At 40.6% G+C, this 24,418-nt stretch overlaps 2 protein-coding genes across 2 annotated transcripts in view; both read right to left on the bottom strand.

Annotated features, from left to right (window-relative positions):
* Positions 1 to 7,943, bottom strand: part of LOC129456970 (uncharacterized) — a 12,853-nt gene extending 4,910 nt beyond the window's left edge. Inside the window, exons 1-5 of the mRNA XM_055228133.1 lie at positions 7,671 to 7,943; positions 6,111 to 6,269; positions 5,700 to 5,747; positions 5,031 to 5,056; positions 2,972 to 3,229 (exon numbers count right to left, since the gene is read on the bottom strand). Of these exons, the coding sequence (XP_055084108.1) occupies positions 2,972 to 3,229; positions 5,031 to 5,056; positions 5,700 to 5,747; positions 6,111 to 6,269; positions 7,671 to 7,923 (744 nt within the window). The 5' untranslated portion in view covers positions 7,924 to 7,943. The remainder of the gene's footprint in view (positions 1 to 2,971; positions 3,230 to 5,030; positions 5,057 to 5,699; positions 5,748 to 6,110; positions 6,270 to 7,670) is intronic.
* A 5,896-nt stretch (positions 7,944 to 13,839) lies between these two features.
* Positions 13,840 to 22,972, bottom strand: LOC117384271 (uncharacterized). Its single transcript, XM_033981558.2, has 6 exons — positions 22,638 to 22,972; positions 21,726 to 21,787; positions 19,243 to 19,533; positions 16,673 to 16,821; positions 15,459 to 15,629; positions 13,840 to 14,460 (listed from the first exon to the last, which is right to left on the bottom strand). Exons 1-6 carry the CDS (start codon positions 22,888 to 22,890, stop codon positions 14,427 to 14,429), a joined length of 960 nt encoding a protein of 319 aa, XP_033837449.1. The 5' UTR covers positions 22,891 to 22,972; the 3' UTR covers positions 13,840 to 14,426.
* Positions 22,973 to 24,418: the final 1,446 nt, after the last annotated feature.

Genomic DNA, 24,418 nt, shown 5'->3' with positions numbered 1-24,418 from the left:
ACTGACTGTAAACTTGTTACTGGACCCACTTAAGCCCTTTACAAACAGCGCCCCCTGGTGTTCTCTGGGTGCTGTTCCTGGCGCTTCTGCTCTGTGCTCTACATACAGTTGAAACCTGAAGTTTACAGACACTATATAAAAACACACATATGCTTTTTTCCCCTCACTGTCTGACAGGAAATAAGACTAAACATTTCCTGTTTTAGGTCAGTTAGGAGGATTGATAAAATTATTTCTATTTGCTAAATGTGAGAATGATGAGAGAAGGACTTTTTAGAGTATTTTTCATTACTTTCAGAAGTTTAACTATTATGATTAATACTGGTCACTATGCCTTTAAACACTTTGGTAAAACCCAGATGATGATGTCATGTCTTTGGAAGCTTCTGATTGGTTTATTGACAACATTTGAGTTAATTAGGGACGCATCTGTGGATGTGTCTGAAGGCACACCTGAAACACACTAATTCTTTGTGTCTATGTCACGGGAAAGTCAAAAGAAATCCGCCAAGGTATGAGGAAGAGAATTGTGAACCTACACAAGTCTGGTTGATCCTTGGTGCAATTTCCAGACGCATGAAAGAACCATGTTCATCTGTTGACTTTGTGAATGAGCTGTGAAGAGAAGTTTGAATGCTCTGCATTTACACATATACCGCGGTCAGGCTTAATCTGAGTAGGACACTGATGAAGTTACAGTGCGTCGCTTGTCTTTATGGGCTGGACACAGATGTGTGTAAAAACGACAGGAGCTGCTTGTGATGTTATGGAGCAGATTGTGCTAGTGGACATCCAGAACATGGATGTATTGGGTTCAGGAGGTCACAGATGTGGTCAGCGGTGACATTACCTCCACGTGCAGAGGGCGAGTTTCAGTATTTATGTTACTCTGACGCCTGCTCGTGTGTCGTGTGAGGTAAAGTGAGGCTGAGCGTGGTCCAAATTAGATTTTGCACCTTTGTTTTGTATTGATCGTGTTTTCTGTGTAGGTGACAAAGGCCAAAAGGTTATTTAGTAAGTAGGCTAATAATGCAGGCAAAATCTGTATTCCCCCATCTAAAATTACACCCCCCTCCAAAATTATGTTCTTGTGACAATGACAGAACGTGACATAAAGTTACCTATTAGAGAGAGTCTTTGTGCAGTTGTATAGAGAATCTCATAAGTAGTAGATCTGTAATACTGATCCTTGGGCCTATTGGTGCTGCTGAATTGTGTGGATGAGAGGTAAGGGCTGCCTAATAAATTGCAATTCAATTTAAACTGCAATTTGTAGAATTTCAAAGATAGCACCATACAGGGTTGACTCCAGTTTTTTTTCACTCATGGAGCAGACTTTCTACTACAACCAATGGTCTGCTGTGTCTCATCACTGACCAAAACAAAAGAACAGAGTGAGGCTTTGGAGAGGCTTTCCTGTTGTGTCTCCAGAGATCTCCTGGCGCCCCCTGGAGGCTGTGGCGATGTCTAAGCTTCAGAACACAGAGGAGGGACCCTGGGTCTGATGACCCTACCTGTTGAGACTTTTGTTTGAGCTTTTCTGTTATTGTATTTTACTGCTCACTGGGCTCAAACAGCCCCTAAAGTGATGTTGATTAAAACATGTTGTGAACTGCATGAGATTCACAGCTCAGACTTCAGTCTTTTGTCAAATGTTGATGCAGCTCGATGCATTTAAAATGGGCAGTGTGGCCTGAAACCTGATATCAAAAATTGAAACCACATTAGATGCAAGTAAGATACTTTAAAGTGCAGATATATACATCAGATCATAGTGAGCTTTTCACTTAAAAAAAAAAAATTATAAATGTTTTTTAATGATTAAATAATCATGTGTCACAGCTGTTTTCTGGCCTGATTGTGTCAGGCCTCTCTCAGATGTACCCCAGAGCCTCTGTCAGTGCAGGAGATTAAAACTACACACTGACCACAACATGTTCAATGAGACAGAAACTGAGCTGCTCAAGGTCTGAAATGTGCCTTACCTCTGGCTTATATAACTGCATATAGTTTTGTGTATAACTTTCATTATTCCTCTCTGGAATAATCTTTAAAAGCCTCCTATTGACTGGGGTTGGAAATGAGCACTTGTGCTATAACGCTTAAATTCACTGTAAATGCTATGGCCATATTAAATACATAAACAATAAAACACAGGTAAATACAGCGTGTTCACTGTAACTGTCCCACCCTTAAAACCACAGTCTGTCAGGAGCAGTGCAGTTTTGAGCTCCAGGATGTTTGCATGCTCTCACTGTGCTCGTTTTAGGTTGGAAGAGGAAACATATAAGATGTGTGGGGAATATGAAACTGGAAACTGCATTAGAAAAGGCTCCTCACAGAGAACTGATGGATGCTGGTATTTCACTAATCATCACAAAGGCTGCATTTATTTAACTAACTAACTAACTTAAAACAATCACACTGCCTCAGGTGACTACTTTGAAGATTTTTCTGGGCCACCTCTAAGTAAGTATAACACAGATTTAGTTTATTGCGGTAACTATTAACAAGTTATTGTAATTGGCTTTAAGCACCACTCTCTATATTACATCTCTACAGGGTTTTGGCAAAGTTGTGCTAAAATCAATCAATACTTAAAGATCAGGTAGTGGACAGGGAGCAGGTGGGTCAGGGCTAGGGGTCAGGCAGTGGACACTTAGAATAGTTACAATAGAAGGCCTAGGTCTTTGAGTGTCGGTGCTAATGCTTAAAAATGTAAACTAAACAATTAACATGAAAACAAAGAGCAAATGAAAAATGTAAGTAAAGACTACTGAATGTGTAGGTTACTTCAGTTTGTGATGTTATTTAAATATTTATTATGCTTTGGTATTAGCATTAGCATTTAGACACAAAAGCATACATTTCCAAACACAGAAGTGTCCGCAGGTTGTTTTTTTTTATCATCACGAGTATAGACAGAGAAATATAATTATGATGTTGTGTCATGTGACTGAGGTTGCTGTACCTTGTTCTTCATCAGTTCACTCTGAGCTGTACTTCCATCATCTCTCTCTTTCCGGTGAGTGGCCACCACATATCCAGCGTAGCTCACATGGTTCTGCAGCAGCCACTCAAAGCTGTTGCCTTTGTATTGACCAAACAGCAGCTTTTGTTGAGACAGCTTCCTCTCAGCTTTGGGTCTCTTTTTCTTCACTTGGGGAGTTTGCACTGAGCCATTGGTCTGGACAGTAGACGGGCCAGGCTCACCCACAGAGGGGGTTTCCTTATGAAAAAACAGACAAACAATAAAACATGAACTAAATGTTCTCTAGAACAACTCAACTCCATATTCATATACTCAATAAAGTACAGCCACAGCTCAGCCCCCAGAATTTCATGAGTTCTTCCGTAGTGTGGCTGGGTGCTCCCTTAGACATAGGGTGAGGAGCTCAGTCACATGGGAGGACACACACACACACACACACAGACACAGACACAGACACACACACAGACACACACACAGACACAGACACAGACACAGACACAGACACAGACACAGACACACACACAGACACACACACAGACACACACACAGACACAGACACAGACACAGACACAGACACAGACACAGACACAGACACACACACAGACACAGACACAGACACAGACACACACACAGACACAGACACAGACACAGACACAGACACAGACACAGACACAGACACACACACAGACACAGACACAGACACAGACACAGACACAGACACACACACAGACACACACACAGACACAGACACAGACACAGACACAGACACAGACACACACACAGACACACACACAGACACACACACAGACACAGACACAGACACAGACACAGACACAGACACAGACACAGACACAGACACAGACACACACACAGACACAGACACAGACACAGACACACACACAGACACACACACACACACACACACAGACACAGACACAGACACAGACACAGACACACACACAGACACACACACAGACACAGACACAGACACAGACACAGACACAGACACACACACAGACACAGACACAGACACAGACACAGACACAGCTCACAGTCCTGTGTAAAGACACAGCCCTGATTTTCAGACGCTGTGCAGAGGTTCAGGAGCAGGAGGATCTTCTTCGCCCGTCCCTAATGACGTCCTCCACGATGACGTCCTCCACGATGACGTATCATGTGTAACACATCAGACACAACGCACAAAAGTAGAGCCACAAGCGAGTGAAAATGAGCCAAAACAAAAGTCTTTGAAGAGCTTTTTAACAAAGGAGAAAAGGCCAACTGAGGAACCAGAAGAGGAGACTACGACCTCCAAGAAAAAGAAAGATAAATTTAACAGACAACACCAGGAGTCCTACTTAAATATGGGTTTGTCGCTACAGGTGACTCACGTGCAGAGTCCGCTCTGTGTAATATGCGGAGGAAAAGCAAATGAGGCAATGAAACCTTCAAAAATGCTCTGGCACATGGAGACTAAGCACCTGGGATTAAAAGATAAGATTTAGAGTTTTTGAAAGAACCCAATATGAACAAGAAGGAAAGAAGAAACAAGTGCAGGTCTCCCTCTGATGCAGCGGTGTGGTGAGTTGTATTTTTTATGCACTTAACTTATTTTTGCCATATTTATCTGCCACGTGTAGAAGGCTTGTCCGTGAAAATAAAACTACATTATTCCGTTACGTTATTATTATTATACAGAGTGTTATCTTCATTTTAGATGTCAAAAAGTATTTGCGGCTCCCACTGTTTTATTTTCCGTGGAAACTGGGTCCAAATGGCTCTTTGCGTGTTAAAGGTTGCCGACCCCTGGTCTATGGTCAGAACACTTTAAAGATTGTGGGGCTCAATCCTTGTTACTGTCAGATGAATTTATTTGGGAAGACAAAAGCAGGTACAAGATAGATCTATTATACAGGTTATAGAGTGGCCACAGAGCCCTACTGTAAGGAAATGTGGACAATTATAATCAATATTCATGTAGAGTTTTAGATATTGTTCTTACATTGTGCCGTCTGTCCAACACCAGCAGTGTACTTACATTCAAATGAGACGCACTTCTTCTTTCTGAAAGAGAATACAGCTAAAATAAGAAACAAGGTACATATATTATTTTGAATATTTTGAACTTATATGTAGCTTTAAAACAACCTGTTTATACCATGTCAACAAGAAAAGGCCTCTTATCAGCCATTAAACAAAAAGACAAATAATGTAGTGAATGTGGAGTAGGCTGATCAGTGGATAAGTGCTTTTTTCCTGTAGCTCAGCTCTGACTGGAGCTGTCACTGTATTTTTATGTAGCAAATAAATCCACAGTAAAAACAGCCTCGATGCGTCTCACTGGACTATACGATAGTGCACATGACCATGGCTTCCACTTCAATAGGCTACATTCTGTGTTTGATTTGAGCATTTTCTGTTGCTCTCGCCCCCTGCTCAGTAATCTCCTATCCATAGAACAGAAACTGATCATCTTTAGCCGCATGTCACTTCCTGTACAAGATACACTGATTCTTGTTGATTCTGTATTGAAAACTACTCAGCTACTTCTGTCTTTTAATTTGCTCCACAGGGACAAAGACAGTTATTTGATTGATTGGATGAATTCATGTTTCCTAGTACAGTATTAAACATCTCTGTGTCCATGGTAACGCTCAAGGGCGTTGGCCACAGGTTGTTTGTAAATGACCTGAATGATCCTCACTACCTTCAGCTGCAGCTCTGTGTGTGTCTGGTGCAGCAGACGCTCCAGGGCCTGTAACACAAGAAGGACCCGTTTAATTATTAAATCAAAAGATTTTATGTGGAACATAAGCAAAGGCTTTAATCTGTTATATTGGTCAATTCTGATACAAGACAAAGTTTTATATCGTGGAGATTTGTGAGGCTTTGCTTTACCTGCAGCCACCTGTGAATGAGTTACACTGTTATGAAAGCCTGTGTGGGCTGAGCACAAATGTACAGGATATATCAATATATCAATCAAATCAATGAGGATATTGTTGTCTACAGTATTACAATGACAACTGTAGCACAACTTATGATATTGTTGCCATTAAAATTCAGTTTAGAGTTGCCTCTGCTATACTATTACTTCAATTACTACAGCTGTTATTACCAAAGCTGGTGACAGTTTGTTTTTTCAGTGCTGTGGTCTGAATCTCCTGCTGTAGGTCTTCGACAGGTGACGTTACGGTACCTGGAGAAAACGTCACAGGAGGCGACATTGACTGTCGCCTTGTCCGTGCAGCAGGTGGCAGGTCTCTTGTTGCTTTAGCTGAAAACAGGAAAATAAAAATCACCCATTTCAAGTTCATTGTTGTTATTATTCAGTCTGAGTCTAAAAATCAAATGAATGAATGAGCATTCAATCATTTGATTTTTAGAGGGGCACAGGTGCGAGAGATCAACTGGTGTAGATTTTTTCATGGCTGATGCCGATTGTTTAGAATCCAGAGGGACAGACAATGAGCTCAGCCAATATGTTTTCTGTTGATTTTGATTATTTTCTCCAAGTTCGGTAAAATAAATTTACTGCAAACTCACCTGCAGCCCTTTTTAACCACCAACTTCAGGAGACACTAAAGTGTTAAAAAATGTTGTATGTGTATTTTTAGGCAGCAGATCGACCATAACAATATATCGCCCGTGCTGGAGATTTAAGGCCCATGTTAAATACTGCACACATGATCTGTAGCAAAATATTTTTTTGTGAACATTCTCAAAACCTATTAGTGATAAAACGTTTTATTTTGTTATATTTTTCATTTTGAATAACCTTGTAAAATATGTTTTTTATTTTGGTTTCAACATTCATTTCCATGTACAATATTAGGGTTCCACTTAATAATTGTTGTTACACACCCTGTAGCACATGTGGCACTGCCTCTGTTCCTCTGTCAGAACAGGGCAGGCTGTGTGCTGGGAGACCAAGTTGTTACTGTGCACTAATTTATGCCTTATGACATTAACCCTATAGCGTCGGATCCTATTGTCGGCGAAAGCGCGCGGATGCGGCCTTTCCAGCAGCGTAACTCCGCCCAGTCGTGCGCTCATGTAAATTCAAACAGCGTCTCAAAGCGGAGACATGGGGCTATTTAAATATTTTTCCGTCAGTTACGGTGATCTGCCTCTGTTGCTCCGCGAAGGCGACGAATGAGAGCGCGGGGCTGCGGGGATTTTCCCAGTCATTTATTCGATGCGTAAAAAAGTGAAAAATAGAAGTAGATGTGTGAAAAAATGCAGTAAATTCTGATACTTCCTTTAATATGATTTTTATGGCTAACAAAAATCTAAAAGTCTAGGTGACCTATACTGGCCCATAGTGCTCAGTCCTTAAAGGGTTAAATGATAATCTGCATGAAATGAACCCCGTCTCCCGCGACCATTCTGTCCATGCTACAGATCCAGACATTATGAAAAGAAATAGTAAGCATGTTGTAAATATATTACTAGTCTAGTTGTTATTACATAAAGGCAGGAGTGACTCACAGTTTGAGCTGATCTTAGGACTAACCACAGTCTCTACAAAAGCATTTGGTGATTTTTTTATTGAGCACACGAATTTATATGTGCTGAGATTAGGACTACACTAAAAAGGCACAGGGTCTACTGTTGTTGACCTAATAATCATGAAGGTCCAGTGTCCGCGATGTCTGAATATTCAGTTCATTCTCACCCAGTTCCTGCGCCTCCTCGTTGCAGCCGATGTGTCTCAGAGTAGTGATGGTCCTGTGCAGAGCTCCGGCCCCTGTGCACCGGGACACCAGGAGCGTCGTGATGTCCTCGCGGGACTTGCCCTCCACTTCTCCTGCTCTGATGCGCGGCTCCTCTGAGCTGTCAGTCAAATGAAAACAGAACTTTTCGAAATCTTTGCCCCTCAGTTCAGTGAGAATATGGCAGATTTCCGTCTTTATGCTTTTAGGAGCCATGAGACGCGCTGTCCTGCACTTCAAATGTCGAGCGAATAAAGAAAGAGAGAAAGAGTTTCTGTTTTCCCCGCAGCACAAATTCACTGGAGCTTATCAGTGAGAGAGAGAGAGAAAGAGAAGGGGGGGGGATATCAAGTTACAAAAAAAACCCCAAAAAACAAAACAACTTTATAAACATTGTTTTTTAATCTGTTACAGAAAATATGTAAATGCATCAATTTCCCAGAAATCAATACAAGTTCAATCCTTATTTAAACTATACACATTTTTAAATAACTGACTGAACTATTTGATACTGAAAAAATTAAATAAAAATCAAATGAATAAATTGAAATTAAATATCAAAATAATACATTAAAATTAAATAAATATCAAATTAAAACATTAAATAAAATCAATAAATAATAATAAATTCATTGATTAGCAACATTAACAAGATGAATAAAATAATTTATCCAGTTTTTTTTTTTTTTTTTTCTATCAAAATGAGGAAGTCAGGATTAACAGCTTCAATGAGCAGCTTTTGCTGTTTTTTTCAAAGCGGTGTTTGAAACACTGTCCGCTCACAGCAGACACACCGGTCTGTCCTCGTCTCCTTTAGTCACGGTGAAGCCAAGTGCTACATACACTTCATCAAACTTCCTCGTCTTACTTTATTCGTTTATCTCATCACCTCCGTCTATCTCTCTTTCTTTTCATCCCTGTTAAACATTTTTCCATCGTGTCTCTTGAGGGGTTTGTTCACTGCTCTATGTTCACAGTCTGTTCACTGTTCATCTCCTGCTCCTTGTGCACACAAACCTACACCATAGAGCTAATACACCTGCACACACTCTGACAATGACAACGACACTGCCACCTACTGTAATGGATTTGCAATTACACTTTATTCTACTACAGCAAAAAAAAAAGCATGTTCCTGGAGTCACACGCTCCGCCCCAGGAGTGAGGCCCCACTATTTGAGAAGGACTGAACTAGATAAAGATGCTGTCATGTGTATGTCTTAGTCTAATCATGAGTATATAGGTTTTGGCCCTGTTTTGGTCCTTATGTCGGTCCTCATTTTGGCCCTCGTTTTGGCCCATGTTTACCAGGAAGTAAAATGATGTAACAGCTGATAATAAACCATAAACCAATATAGAGGCAACAGAAAATGAAAACACACCAAATAAAACCTGGACTCGACATTTTATTTTAAAACAGAGCAGAGCAAATATATCACCAACTCCACAGCTGCAAAAAAAAAATTATCTTCATAAATTTAAATACATAATTATTGATAGGTTACCTGTCAACAGATCCTAGAACTTGTTTTGTAGCTCATTAGACGTAGCCAACAAACAGAAACTGTAATCAACAGGTGATCAGTCTGTTAGACCCAGAGCAGACATTAACATGTGTGAAGACTCTGTCTCCATCCCACAGGAGACTCGTTGTTGTAACACATGTCTAAGTTCATTATCTCATGGGTGTGAAACCAAAGTCACTCTGCTTTGAAATGGTTGACAGAATGTTTTTCTGTTACTTGTAGGTTGAGTTCACGTGACTTTAGTGCATAGTAGAGATCCTCTAGTTTAACCTGAGCTGAGACAGGTCAGAATCCTCTGTGGAGTTCTGTGTGTGACAGATGTGTGGACCTGGTTTAAGGTTCATATCTCTAATTACTGGACCTATCCACATGAAACTAAAACTCACACAAAGTTCAGCGTCTTCTGTGTCAGTGTTGAAGGGTATGTCAAGTAATAAAGCTTCTAAGTTGCATTACAAATACATATATCAAAAATATGGAATGCATATTGATTGAATAAAGTTTCTTAGGGGCATCACATATACATATATATCTTTTGATACTGAAATCATAGAAGTTTTGAATATTATTATGTAATCACCATTTTTATACTGAATTTATATATTCTTTGAATGTTGTATCTTTTTGGAGGTTGTCTAACAAGCACCATACTAAAAGTTGAACACCATCTACTAACACTGAAATTAGGTTAAAGGTAAAACGTGAATTATGGAAGACAGTTGGTGCTTTGCAGAAACTCCTTTAACCGAGTTAAGGCAACATAGTAGGAGGTGAATCATGTCGTTTGACAGCCACGATGTTTATACTAGAGTGGAGCATCTTGTACTAAAACTGAAACTATGTTAAAGGCGACATTGTGTGATATGAATTGTGGGAAATTGTTGGGGTGTGTAGACGCTCCTTTACAGGGACAGGGCGGTCGGATGAGACTCAAGGCCAGAAAAATAAACTGGTGCAGCCTGGAGAGATGAGGCCGAAGGGAGGAACCTGGGCGACAACCTACTCAACATAATATTTGCATATTCATGTTTCATGTTACATTTTTATGTTACGGGGCCAGGGAAAGGCAGACAGACCGCCTGCTGCACACACGAGGGAGAGATCATATGACCCCGGGTCCTGTATTAGATTGTAACTGTGAGGGGAATAAACTTTTAAGATTTGAACTGATCAAATCCAGTCGTCATTTTGATAGAACACGCCTAACAGTGTAAATAAACAAAAGTCAAATGTTTTTTTCACAACAGATTCAGAAAATTGAGCCATTATTCAACCTCAAAAATGTGATTGTGTCATGTTGGACTTTAAGACTTACGATTAATATGACAAGTTTGTGGAGCTGATCCCAAACTACTAACAGAAGAGCTTTATTACATAAGGCGTAGCCCTCAAAGAGCACTTTCAGATTTTCATATACATACTGTTATGACCCAGTGAAGCACTCTCCCTCTCTTCTTAATCCAACTTAAATGATAAGGTTCAACATATGTGGATCATACATTTGGACATTTCTTTCAAAAACTTTAAAATTCTTTAAGACTGTACACTCCGTCTGTAAATCAGATTATGAGTGAACCTGAATATAAAGTGATTTTATCTGTCTGCTTATCTCAGTATAACTTGACTTTCTCATTTATTTATTTGTCAATCAGACATAGATATAAAACAAAGCCTGTCTATAACAGAGTAAAACATAAAGAGTAGTTGTGATTAGAGGTATAAGACAGGACAAAAAGAACTCAAAACCCAGACTGAAGCAGGACTAGACTCAACATTTACAGACAGTAAGAGGAGACAGGGGCACAGGAAGTGGAGACAGGGGGACAGTAAGAGGAGACGGGGGGACAGTAAGAGGAGACGGGGGGACAGTAAGAGGAGACAGGGGCACAGGAAGAGGAAACGGGGGGACAGTAAGAGGAGACGGGGGGACAGTAAGAGGAGACGGGGGGACAGTAAGAGGAGACGGGGGGACAGTAAGAGGAGACAGGGGGACAGTAAGAGGAGACGGGGGGACAGTAAGAGGAGACAGGGGGACAGTAAGAGGAGACGGGGGGACAGTAAGAGGAGACAGGGGCACAGTAAGAGGAGACGGGGGGACAGTAAGAGGAGACCAGGGGGACAGTAAGAGGAGACGGGGGGACAGTAAGAGGAGACAGGGGCACAGTAAGAGGAGACAGGGGGACAGTAAGAGGAGACGGGGGGACAGTAAGAGGAGACAGGGGGACAGTAAGAGGAGACCAGGGGGACAGGAAGAGGAGACAGGGGGACAGTAAGAGGAGACGGGGGGACAGTAAGAGGAGACGGGGGGACAGTAAGAGGAGACAGGGGGACAGTAAGAGGAGACGGGGGGACAGTAAGAGGAGACAGGGGCACAGTAAGTGGAGACAGGGGCACAGTAAGAGGAGACGGGGGGACAGTAAGAGGAGACAGGGGGACAGTAAGAGGAGACGGGGGGACAGTAAGAGGAGACCAGGGGGACAGGAAGAGGAGACGGGGGGACAGTAAGAGGAGACGGGGGGACAGTAAGAGGAGACCAGGGGGACAGTAAGAGGAGACGGGGGGACAGTAAGAGGAGACGGGGGGACAGTAAGAGGAGACCAGGGGGACAGGAAGAGGAGACAGGGGGACAGTAAGAGGAGACGGGGGGACAGTAAGAGGAGACGGGGGGACAGTAAGAGGAGACAGGGGGACAGTAAGAGGAGACGGGGGGACAGTAAGAGGAGACAGGGGGATAGTAAGAGGAGACGGGGGGACAGTAAGAGGAGACAGGGGGACAGTAAGAGGAGACAGGGGGATAGTAAGAGGAGACGGGGGGACAGTAAGAGGAGACAGGGGGACAGTAAGAGGAGACCAGGGGGACAGTAAGAGGAGACGGGGGGACAGTAAGAGGAGACAGGGGGACAGTAAGAGGAGACAGGGGGACAGTAAGAGGAGACCAGGGGGTCCGAACCCCCTGTGATTTCTGCCTATATTTTATTATCAGACTGGGTTATGTTGTGTAAAATATAGAATATATTGTTGATTCTATCTTAATTCATTGTGTGATTATTTACTTTATTTAACAGCTGTTTATTTGTGAACTCTGCACTATTCTAAGTTAAACAACTATCACACAACATCCATTCAAACTCGTATTTTTCTGTCTACAGGTTTTGGACTCGTTAGTCATCAAGTTCTGTTTGGAGAAATATTAAACCTGTATTGTATATAAATTATTTCAATTATATTAAATGTATTTTTTCCTTGCATTCCTGTGTATATGGAATAAGACGTGAGTGAAACATTAGCTCATTTGGAGCCCGTCTTACGATGATTATGATTATTATGATTTTGGCCACATTTTAAATTAGGTGAAGTTTATGCAAAAGCACCAATTCCCAATTCCTTTTAGAGATTATAAATCAGTCATTCAGTCTATACCAAAAGTACCAAGCCTGTTGGAAAATACACTTCAATCTGGGCATTAAGTATTGGCCATTATGCCCAAAGTTTTTGGAAGTAAGAGCAAGTGTGATAGAGATTTAAGTATAGTCATGTTGTGTCTTTAAAAACATTTGATCTGTGTCTGTCAGACCCACACCAGACATAAACATGTGTGAAGCTCTGTCTCCATCCCACAGGAAACTTGTTGTTGTTCTACCTGTCTAAGTGTAAAAGTTCATTATCTCATGGGTGTGAAACAAAAGTCACTCTGCTTTGAAATGTATGTAGCATTGTCATTCTGATATAAATAAATAAATAATGCTCAGCGGTGGTTTTAGACTGGGATTTAGACTGAGAGGAGAACTGGGGGAGAGGCCGGGAGGCCAGGGCAGGCCTGGGCTCTGTCCTGTCAATAACAATAAACCTTTTTTCTTGTATTTCAAAACTCACCGAGCTTCGCAAATGGATTACTTTTCATCTAGAACTGTAATTTTTCCACAACAGTGACCATTAAAAGTGTTATCTGTAAAAGCTGTATTTGATTTGAAGATCATATTACATTTTATTTGTGTCAAAAAAAAAATCATATATTTACTCCAAAGTCATTTTAACAGTAAATATTCTGTAGTTTGAGAAGTAGTGTGCAGCCAGACCCTTCTACATCCTGTTTAAATCCTGACATGTCTGTAATGGGACCACAGAGCAGGACAAACGTCCGTCCTAACGTGGGTTGGTTCTAACGTGGGCCGGTCCAACCAGTCTCATTTGTGTCACGTGTCTCTCTTTTCTCCAAATCCTTGTGTCATTCAGGACTAAATATATCACTTCATTTACCTGAGATAAAGAACAGTTTGGTTCTTGTATTGATTCTGCAGAGCTGTCTCTCTCTCTCCTCTGTGCTGTTTTTTCCCCTTCTTTAATGTAAGCAGCCATGTTTGTTTTGACAAAAATGGACCATGCCTCTCTCTGATTGGTTAATCTGCCTGTCAATCATGCCCTCTGTAATCTCTGGAGACAGGATAGGGCTCCAGACCCACTCATTTTTGTAAAGATCTGGCAGGACAGTAAACAGCTATACTATGTGGAGCAATGGTTTAATCTTCAACAAATCTCTACTTTTAGGTCCCTTTCTTCAAAAAAGACATTACTGTTAAAATGACTACGTTTAAAAAGTGAATTTAAAACAGCACATGATAGAGACAGACAAAAGTGTAAGACAGGGGTGTCCAAACTTCTTGCACAGAGGGCCAGATTTGGTGAGGTGAAAATGTGCAGGGGCCGAACATTCACCCTGATCATTCTTTGAACCATTAATATTAAATGCACATGAACTATTTAATTATTTTTACTTTTTATTGCAAATGGCTTTCACCTTCCAAAACAAAATGAATTATACACAGATTATAAATATGAAAAAGTGAACATTTACTCTGTGGTTTTGATTATCACAATAAAGTAAATTCACTGAGATTTTCACATTTATTCACCAAACAAATAAAAAACTGAGACTGGACTGAAACTGAGATCTGGACTGTAGTAAATAGGCCCGGTCTGGCTCAAAGACGGTGGTTTGGATCTGCAAAACGTCACGCAGGTAAGTCAGTCTTGTCCTCGCACGGTTCTTTTTAAAGTTCATAACCGAGAGCCAAACAAACTCAGCATTTTCTTAGCAAATGTTTGAATTTCTTTAAATTTCTTTCTGGTGTAAGCAATGATCACATAGAAAAGCAGTGCAAATCTAATTCTAAAAAGCTTAAGTTGGTAACTTCATCAGAGCCACTGTTTCTTTACAACAGGAATGAATCTGAAAAAAAAAAACACAAAGTAAAATAATGAGCAACACACTGGTCACATAATATGGACACAGCTCCTGTCACACACTCATCTCTCTGTGCTCATTATGTTATGTCTGTACACTCCACAAATCAGTTGCATCTTTAGTGATCAAGTCTAAACAGTTCAAGTTTCTGTGGGACTCAAATGATCTAATTTAACCCCTGATATGTCACTGGAAAGAGGAAATGAAATCTTATTCCAAGTGCAATTATAAATTGACAGCAGGCCTGTCAAGATCACACATTTGGAAACACGATATATCGCTACAGAAATACTGTGATAAACGATAATAATGAAACAAGTTTATGCCAGGATTTAAATAAAGATAATCCCGGTAAACAAATTTCAAAGAATAGATTCATTAAAGAGTTACAACAGACAAACAGCAGAATGTACCAATAGTTTGACTTATTCACCCCTCTAAAGCTCAAATCTTATTGTATTGCAACAAAAATACCCCATACAGTATATCCCACTTTAGTAAAGAAAAAGTACTCATGATAAATACTGAGGCCCCAAATATACTGTTCCAGTTGTCATATACTGAACGATATAGTCATTATTGTGACAAGGCTAACACACAGTGTCATAGATGTCATAGTCTCTGTGAGAATACTACTTCTACTTCTACTACTTCTGCTTCTGACCACAGGCTGACAGAGCTGGATAGTACTCAGTTACATTTCATTGAGTAACTTTTGAAAGAAATTGTGCTTTTCTAGCAGTATATAATTTGAGTAAAAGTTGTGTTCCTCTTCCCTCTGTGAGTGAGTCTAAAGTGACTTGAGCTTTATGTCGACAACATGAAATGATTTGAACATTTGTGTTTTTCGTGCAGCTCCTTCAGATGTGATTTAGTTTGGCTCATTTTTGTGTCTGTCCACTCCTTTGCACTTCTACTTGAGTAATATTATTTGAAGTTTTGCTATTAAAATGAAGCTTATTATAAGTGGTACCGTGTCATACCTGGTGCCTGATTGTTCTCCCCTTCGTGGCGATCTTCTCGTTGGTTTGTGTTTAAAGCTGGAGCAGGGGCAGGTACCGCCCTTAGCATCGCGGTGTGAGATGTACTTCAGAACACGCTCCATGTGAGCTCCGTTCCCTGTGCCCTCCAGGGAGCGTAGCCACTTCATATACCTGCACGAGGAGACAATATTGATACTTTTCAGTGACATCATGGGAGGTGGGGGTGTACTGCATGTGTCTATGGCGGAATGTTCAGTAGTTACCATGGTGACACAATGCACACATTTGTAAACACACCCTGAATTGTTTTTAAGATGTAAGCATAGACTGTGTATATACATGGACATAGCCACCACACTCCAAATAAGGAGTGATCATGAGTGCACTTCCTGCTCCAGTGATTCTGGCTCCAGTTCAGTTTACATTGGAAAGTGGTGTCCCCTCTCTCTGTACCTGCTGCTGTCAGACTCCTCATTTTGGTCTTAAAGGTTCGTATTAATATTTCACTATTTTTTATTTCACTATAGTGTCTGTAACTCAAAACATGAACGAATCAGGCGCCCTCTTCCACTGAGGTCGCGCCCGCTAGCATTAGCAACAAGTTTTGGCTCTTTGGTTGCTATGATACTCGCGGTCAGAATTCCAAATATGGAAGTTGGCTCCAAATTATCCGCTATAACTGCTAGCCTCGATGAGCTTCATTTGACTGGAGCTAATGCTATGGGTGACGTCACACTCACTTAGTCCACTTCTCTGTACAGTCTATGGATCTAAATCTAGACTTAAAACTCAAGAAAAACACAAAATGGATTTATTTCCTGTTTAGGAGTTTGATGTTCAACCAAAAGGTGAGAGTGACTGACTGAAAAACTGTTGGCTAATGCTAGCTAGAGTGTGACTGTAATGTTGAGAGGGATTTTTTCTAATTATGACTTGGTTTGGTGGAACAGCAGTTGTAATAGTAGTAGTAGCAGTAGTAGTAGTAGTAGTAGTAGTAGTAGTATCAGTAGTAGTAGTAGTAGTAGTGGTAGTACTTCAATTGGAAAGTAGCTTGTTGCTAGGAGCAGAGCGTCTTTACTCTTTGAGATCAGTGCACTGTCCTTTAAATAAATAAATAGTAGTAGCAGTAGTAGTAGTAAAACTTGTAGAAGTAGTAGCAGTAGTAGAAACAGAAGTAGTGGTCAAAGCAGTAGTAGTAGCACCCCAATTTTTACCTCTTCTCCATCTCGTCTTCAGAGTTGTACAAATCCTGGCGAGTGACTTTTTCATATTTTCCAAATCCAAGAGGAGCCAGTCCTTCTCTGTAAAAGTGAACCTCCTCCATCACATTTGGAAAGCAGCTCACATACTCAGCCAGAGCGTCCTGACAAATAAACACATGTATGATTATATCTTTCATGCACTCTTTGTGTTTGGACTGATTCATACATATTTGAGTCGTCTTTAACCACTTATTTTCTCCACCTGATGTACGCACTTCATTCTCCAGTTTCAGTCCCAGCAGCACCCCCATCACCTGCCCAAAGACCAGCCCTGGGTCCCTGTTGCTCTAGGGACCCTTCACTCTCCTTTTCGTCCCCACCTTCACCCATGGCCCTCCCCAACCATCTAGAAAGCCTCATCAGACAAGACAGCGTGCTCAACAGTTCGCTATCACCACTTGTTTACATAATTAACATGTCATTTCAATCTGGAACTTTCCCAAGAGCTTGAGAATGTTCCAGATTGGGAACAGATTTTGTACAAGGCTCCACCCACAGGCCTACGTCACCCGGTACAGCTTTACAAACCTGATGTGATGTGCAGTAGTTTCACTAGCAGAACACATGCCGACTGTAATATGAGAGCTTTATGAAGGAGGAGTGACTGTGGACTACGAATGTAGTATTTCCAAAAAAAAAAAAAAAAAGAAAGGTAACATGGTATTCTAAATATAAGTTATGTGATAGCAGCTTATACAACACTGAAGTAAAATACCCCTCTTTAATACCCCATTGAAGCGTAATACTCCTCTTTAATACTCCATAGAAGTGTAATACTCCTCTTTAATACCCCATAGAAGTGTAATACTCCTCTTTAATACCCCATAGAAGTGTAATACTCCTCTTTAATACCCCATAGAAGTGTAATACCCCTCTTTATTACCCCATAGAAGTGTAATAGCCTCTTTAATACCCCATTGAAGTGTAATAGCCCTCTTTAATACCCCACAGTAGTGTAATACCCCCTCTTTAATACTCCATAGAAGTGTAATATCCCTCTTTAATACCCCGTAGAAGTGTAATACTATTGTAATACTACTTTAAACTATTTCAAAAAATGATTAGTCACAATGAGTCGGATTAGCGGTGATTGTTTGGTCGTAGCTCGACAACATATTAAAGACAAGTAGTGACTAGGCTTACGCCACAATGGATCAAAATATAGACGACATATTTTGCATAATCGTTCATGCCCCAAATAGATTCTCATACTGTATGGTGTCCTTTGGTGTCCCTATCTTTAAGTTGGAGCACAGAAATCGTAGGGCGCAGTATCTAAAAGTGAGCTGTTTACCCTCCAGCGCCCTCTCTTTTTCTGCCTGCGCTCACTTTGTTTTTTTTTTTCAGTGAGCTGGCTTTAGTTATTTTTTACAGTTAGTTTCATGTTAAAACTGGAAACAAAATTATCAAAGCCGCAAATAGATGAAGGGCTCCGGGCTACTACTAAACTACTACTACTCATGACAAGTCATGACAACATCCGTAGCATAGCCTATATCTCATCATACAAACACACAAAAGTGGATAGATCCTCTGCTGCAGTTCCTCGTTTTACATATCACATCATTTCATGATAATTTTATATCTCGTTTTAACATGAATCTATCAGGTAAATTGTACAGATAAAGAATAAACTTATGTTTGGGTTGTCCATGACTGTCCAAAATGACTCAATTCAATTTTAATTCAATTCATTTTTGTAAAGCCCAAAATCACAGCCGCAGTCGCCTCTTACAGCCCAACATGAGAATGAAGAACAGTGTGAAAAAGAGAAATCTCGAGGAGAACCACAGTGAAGGAGAGATCCGCTTCCAACCTCTAAATCTGTGATCGTCTGTTCAAGTCTGGTTTTGATGACGTATTTCTGCTGAAGAATAAATAACCAAAGTGGAGGCTCATTGAAAAAAACCAAAGTGGGCGCAGGCAGAAAGAGAGAGGGCGCTGGAGGGTAAACAGCTCACTTTTACATACTGCGCCCTACGGTTTCTGTGTACGCGCTCCAACTTAAAAGACAGCCAAATGACGCTATAATACTGACTATTAGCATACTAGCTAGCCCTATTATTTTACTTGTTTAGATTTAGGTCTGTGGATGGAGTTATAAATAGGAGATAGATGATGTCTAAGGCTCCATTATTGGTAAAAGAAGGATTGTCTTTTCTAACACAAACTGGTTCTTTAACTCCTCTCTCAAACCATTTCTTTTCTCTGGCTCAGATCTGAACCTCACTATGTTCAAAGGAGCGGTTAGCGTCTTTGAGATGTAGATGTACAGTAGACTGGGGTCCCAAGGAGCTCTTGTGACGGTATTGGTACATTCTCTTATTAAAATAACGCTCACTGAACTCTTCACTACACTGAATGGAGTAGACACATTACCTTATCTGGATGACTGAGGGATTACACACTTACAAGTACAAATAAATATAAATACTGTCTCCCAAAATAACTGTTCCATCTTTTAGGTATTGAAGGATCGTGACAGACCAAGTAGTGATATAGTGATATGAATAAAAGAGTACCTTGTTCCTCATGAGTTCAGTCTGAGTCGTGTCTCCATCCTCTCGCTCTTTCAGGTGAGTGGCCACCACATACACTGCGTAGGCTTCATATTTCTGCAAGAGCCACTCAAAGCTTTTGCCTCTGTGTTTGCCAAACAGCAGTAGGTCTCCTGAAAGCTTCGGCTCATCTGTGGAACTCTTTTCCACTTTGCTCTGGGTCTGTTTTGCCCGGGTCATTTTCGCTGAGGTCACACCGTTGGCCCACACGCTGAGGGGCTCTGCAGGCTGCTCAGGATCTCTGTGCTTCTTCTTCTGCAAAGAAAAAAAACTGTCTCACCTGGAGTTTCACAAATTTGTCACATCACATGACACCACAACATTCAATTGGGCCACATCAGGAAAATGGTTGCCCTCAAATTTGCATAGATATAAAAAATATGACTGTGTAACTGCGTATCTCCTGATAAACTGTGTCATACATTTTAATTCACCTTGTCGCGGGCCACATAAAATGACATGGTGGGTCACAATTGGTCCCCGGGCCTTGAGTTTGACACGTGTGCTCTAAACCATATTCAACATCATTAGATTTAAGATTTTACTAACAGTTTTACCTTATCTTTTCAAGTTTTGTAATTTTGGTGAAGTCAGACCTGTCACAGTAATTACTATATCAACTTATGGTTTTGTATATGAAAGCTGGAACTACATATTTTGGGGCACATTATTTATTGTGAATACTTTTTCTTTGCAAATTTAGGAAGACTTTTGTCATTTCAGTTGTAATAGGATAAGATTTGAGCTGTAGATGGGTGAATAAGTCACTTCTACGGTTAATCATTGGTTCATTCCTCTGTTTATTTTTCTCAGCTCATGTCTCTTTATGATCCAGTCTATTTAAAAATGCTTTATTGGGATTATTCTGTTTCAATATTATGTTTTTTCATACAGCAGTATATCTCTATAACAATATGTCGTGCTTCAAACTGTTTTCGTGACAGGCCTAAGGGAAGTTTGTCATTGTACTTCCTGGTTGGACACGGGCAGCAGATATGACATATGTAGAGGTATGTTACCTAGCAACCATGATCTTTACAAGGGCCAAAACTTGTCTCAATTACACATTATTTAGGTATAGACTGATAAAAATAAATGACAACACATTAATTTTTTTAAACAAAGGATTAAAGTGTCAGAAAAATGCTTTCTTTGTGCATAAATTGTATCTGCATTTTGGATGGAGTTTTCAGTATTGATGACATGGGCAGAGGGATTCTGTGTGACCGCTCAGAGCTAACGCCTTTCTTCACAAATGTTAAGTGAAACTATGATAAATATATAGCACACATGTACTATCCCACCAAACTGAGTCACAATTTGAAAAATATATCGATCTGTCAAATGCACTTGAAGTCACCAATAGAAACGATCAGGTTCCTTTGAGACATGGCAAAGTATAATGTAATCAATAAAACTGTCTCTGGCCTCATCTGGGAGTATGACATCTTCAGATCCTACAGTCTGAAAAGTACTGATACCTACAGTACATGAGAGAGCCGCAGCATGGCCAGTCGAGACTAAGATCTGTCACTCTACTTTACAGAGACATGAGGCGTATCTCCTCGAGTTCAGATGTTCGGGACTGACACTGGACTAACCAGTCAGAGGAAGACATGGTCCATTTGTATCATGGATCTATAATAATAAATAATTTTTGTGAACTCAGACTCGTGTTGGGTTTACAGGACGTCCTCAGCTTTCACATAGGTCAGATTTTGTAGAGATTCTACTATATTTTCACAACATAAACGTTTACATTTTTTAAAGTCCTCAAAGCTCCTGAAAGTTAATTTTGTAAGATTAATCCCCACTCTGAGCCGTGCTAGCTCCGCTTTAGCACCTATGGCTAGGCCCGTCACCACGAACATTATACTGACTTATCGTTCAATATATGACGGAACGATTGTTTTTGGGCTGGAGCTCTGCACAGGACCATCGTAAATGAGGAGGCACAGGAACCGGGTGAGAATGGGCACTTTTTCTTTGTACTAATACTTCTGCTTTATGGTTTGATTTTAGTATTTTCATTTATCATCAATATTCACTTCAGTATAGTACACTTCAAAATGTGTTATGGTGACAGGCCTAGCTATCGCTCTGATTGGTCAGAGCTGAAACGTGCACGTGGGTGGGAGGAGCTAGCCCGTATATTTTTGGCATTCACACCAATAAGCTCAGACCAATGAAAACAACACAACACCATCTTTGGCTCATCTTCCAGATCCGATTACACTTCCTTGGTTTGGATCAAAACAAACATGGCGGCTTATGAGGAAAAGTCAAAGCGTCTTTGATGAGATCGTCCTAAAACTGAACGACTGATGCACTAAACTACATTTGCACAGATCTGGAGATGTGTCCACTGCTCCTGCAGTTTAACCCCAGCACCAGAGCAGGACACACACACACGTCCCATTCACTTTTCACATGTTTGTGTTTCTTACATTGAGCGGCGCGTCCATCACCCCCTGTGAACGCACATCCAGACGAGAAGTGTTTCTGCATTCTGAAACAGAGGAGAGACACATGAACAAACTATACACAAAACATCCATACACACAATACACTGATACACACAAAACACTGATACACACAAAACATCCATACACACAATACACTGATACACACTAAACATCCATACACACAATACACTGATACACACTAAACATCCATACACACAATACACTGATACACACAAAACACTGATACACACAATACACTGATACACACTAAACACTGATACACACAAAACACTGATACACACAATACACTGATACACACAAAACACTGATACACACAAAACATCCATACACACAATACACTGATACACACAAAACACTGATACACGCAAAACACTGATACACACAAAACATCCATACACACAAAACACTAATACACACTAAACACTGATACACACAAAGCACTGATACACACAAAGCACTGATACACACAAAGCACTGATACACACAAAACATTGATACTAAACATCGATACACACTAAACATCGATACTAAACATGGGTACACATTAGCCCAGTTCTCTGGCAAACTATGGAAGTTTAGATTGATGCTTTCCAAGTGATATTCAGCTACAACAAAAATAATTAGCCTTGTTTTTTGTTTTTTTGTTGTTGTTTTTTTTCACTTTTCACTCAACATGGCAAACAACCAAACAGAAAATCCACCATCTTAACAGTATTTGTGAGGGACTGGGTCAAAATAGTTGGGACTGTCCCGGGTAAATCACAATAAACAATAAACCATAAAATGGCGCCCTGACCAAAGGTCTACTGTTGTTGACCTAATAACCATGAAGGTCCAGTGTCCGCGATGTCTGAATATTCAGTTCATTCTCACCCAGTTCCTGCGCCTCCTCGTTGCAGCCGATGTGTCTCAGAGTAGTGATGGTCCTGTGCAGAGCTCCGGCCCCTGTGCACCGGGACACCAGGAGCGTCGTGATGTCCTCGCGGGACTTGCCCTCCACTTCTCCTGCTCTGATGCGCGGCTCCTCTGAGCTGTCAGTCAAATGAAAACAGAACTTTTCGAAATCTTTGCCCCTCAGTTCAGTGAGAATATGGCAGATTTCCGTCTTTATGCTTTTAGGAGCCATGAGACGCGCTGTCCTGCACTTCAAATGTCGAGCGAGTACCGCCAAAACAGAAAGTTTCTGTTTTCCCCACAGCACAAATGAACTTATTGGTGAGAGAGAGAGAGAGAGAAAGAGAGAGAGGGAGGGAGGGAGAGAGAGGAGAAGGGGGAGGAGGGAGAGAGAGAGGAAGAGAGAGAGACGAGAGAGAGAGAGAGGGAGGGAGAGGAAGAGAGAGAGGAGGGGGGGGGGGGGGGGGGGGGTGTCATTTGCAGGTCGTGAGGCATGTAGTGGTGCAGAAAAACAGGAAGACGAGTTCCTCTGCCCATGTCATCAACACAGAAAACTCAATCCAAAATGCAATTTACACGAGACATTTAATAACAGATTACACACTGACCTAACTAGATAAAGATTCTGTCATTACTCTAATCATGAATATACAGGTTTTGAGCTTTATTTAAAAGGAAGTAAAATTATGTAACATCTGATAATAAACCATAAACCAATATAGAGACAACACAAAATGAAAACACACCAAATAATTTAATAGTTCTCGGACCCAAATATTTTAAAACACGAGCAGAGCAAATATATCACCAACTCCACAGCTGCTATAAATATTATCATCATAAATTAAAATACATAATTATGTCATATTTTGATTAAAGGTGCAATGACATAGGCTTGTGGGTGGAGCCTTGTACAGACTGTTACAGCAAACCATAAGGAGGGTTTGAATAGGGCGCAGGAGAGATCGCTAGATTACTCAGACCTGCATGGATGACATCTAAAACCTCTTCAGACATGTTTTTGATGAGGGACCAACATTATGAAGAATAAATGAGGAAAAATCTGAATATTTTAACTTCAGCTCGAGCTCTTGCTCCTTCTCTCACATTTCCTTGTGATCAATAAAACTTTAAATCAATCATTTCAGTTTCTATATTTATACTTTTGACATAAAAAACAGTAAGAGATGCTCTGCCATAGAAGCCTGCGGTCGCTCTTCAGTAGCGTTTTCTGTAGCTCTGGTGTCTTCTCTTGGTCGCTGCTGACTTGGGTCTGGAAAAACAAAAAGGGAAAATGAAGATATAATTAAAAACCAGTACACAGACATTAAAATCAATAGTAAAAGTCAAAAGTTAAATCTATCATCTGGACAAATGTTAACTTTTGGCTTTTACTATGGATCAGACCTGGACGACTGAGGGATTACACAGACATTAAAATCAGTAGTAAGTTTCACTGTGTTCTGGCTGCATCTAATCCATCCATACATTTTCTTCCACTCCGGCTGCCTAACCCTAAGCATGGGCTCCCAGGTAAGTTTATACATTTTTGGTTTAGAAATTTAGGACACAATACCAGAGGGAAATGATGAGTTTTAAGTACAATATCTGAACTAGTACAATATCTGATATCTTCTGGACAGTCAGTGTGACTGAGCTGTTCTGAGATAAATCATAAAATGCTGCCAACCTTCAGTTCCTTGGCTTGTCTACATCAATACATAAATATACTGAATGAACAGTAGTGCAGCTGCTCACAA

The sequence above is a fragment of the Periophthalmus magnuspinnatus genome, chromosome 16 (genome assembly GCF_009829125.3).
Source record: "Periophthalmus magnuspinnatus isolate fPerMag1 chromosome 16, fPerMag1.2.pri, whole genome shotgun sequence".
Taxonomy (NCBI): domain Eukaryota; kingdom Metazoa; phylum Chordata; class Actinopteri; order Gobiiformes; family Gobiidae; genus Periophthalmus; species Periophthalmus magnuspinnatus.
The sequence above is the reverse complement of the archived record's forward strand: the minus strand, read 5'-3'. Positions and strand labels throughout refer to the sequence as shown.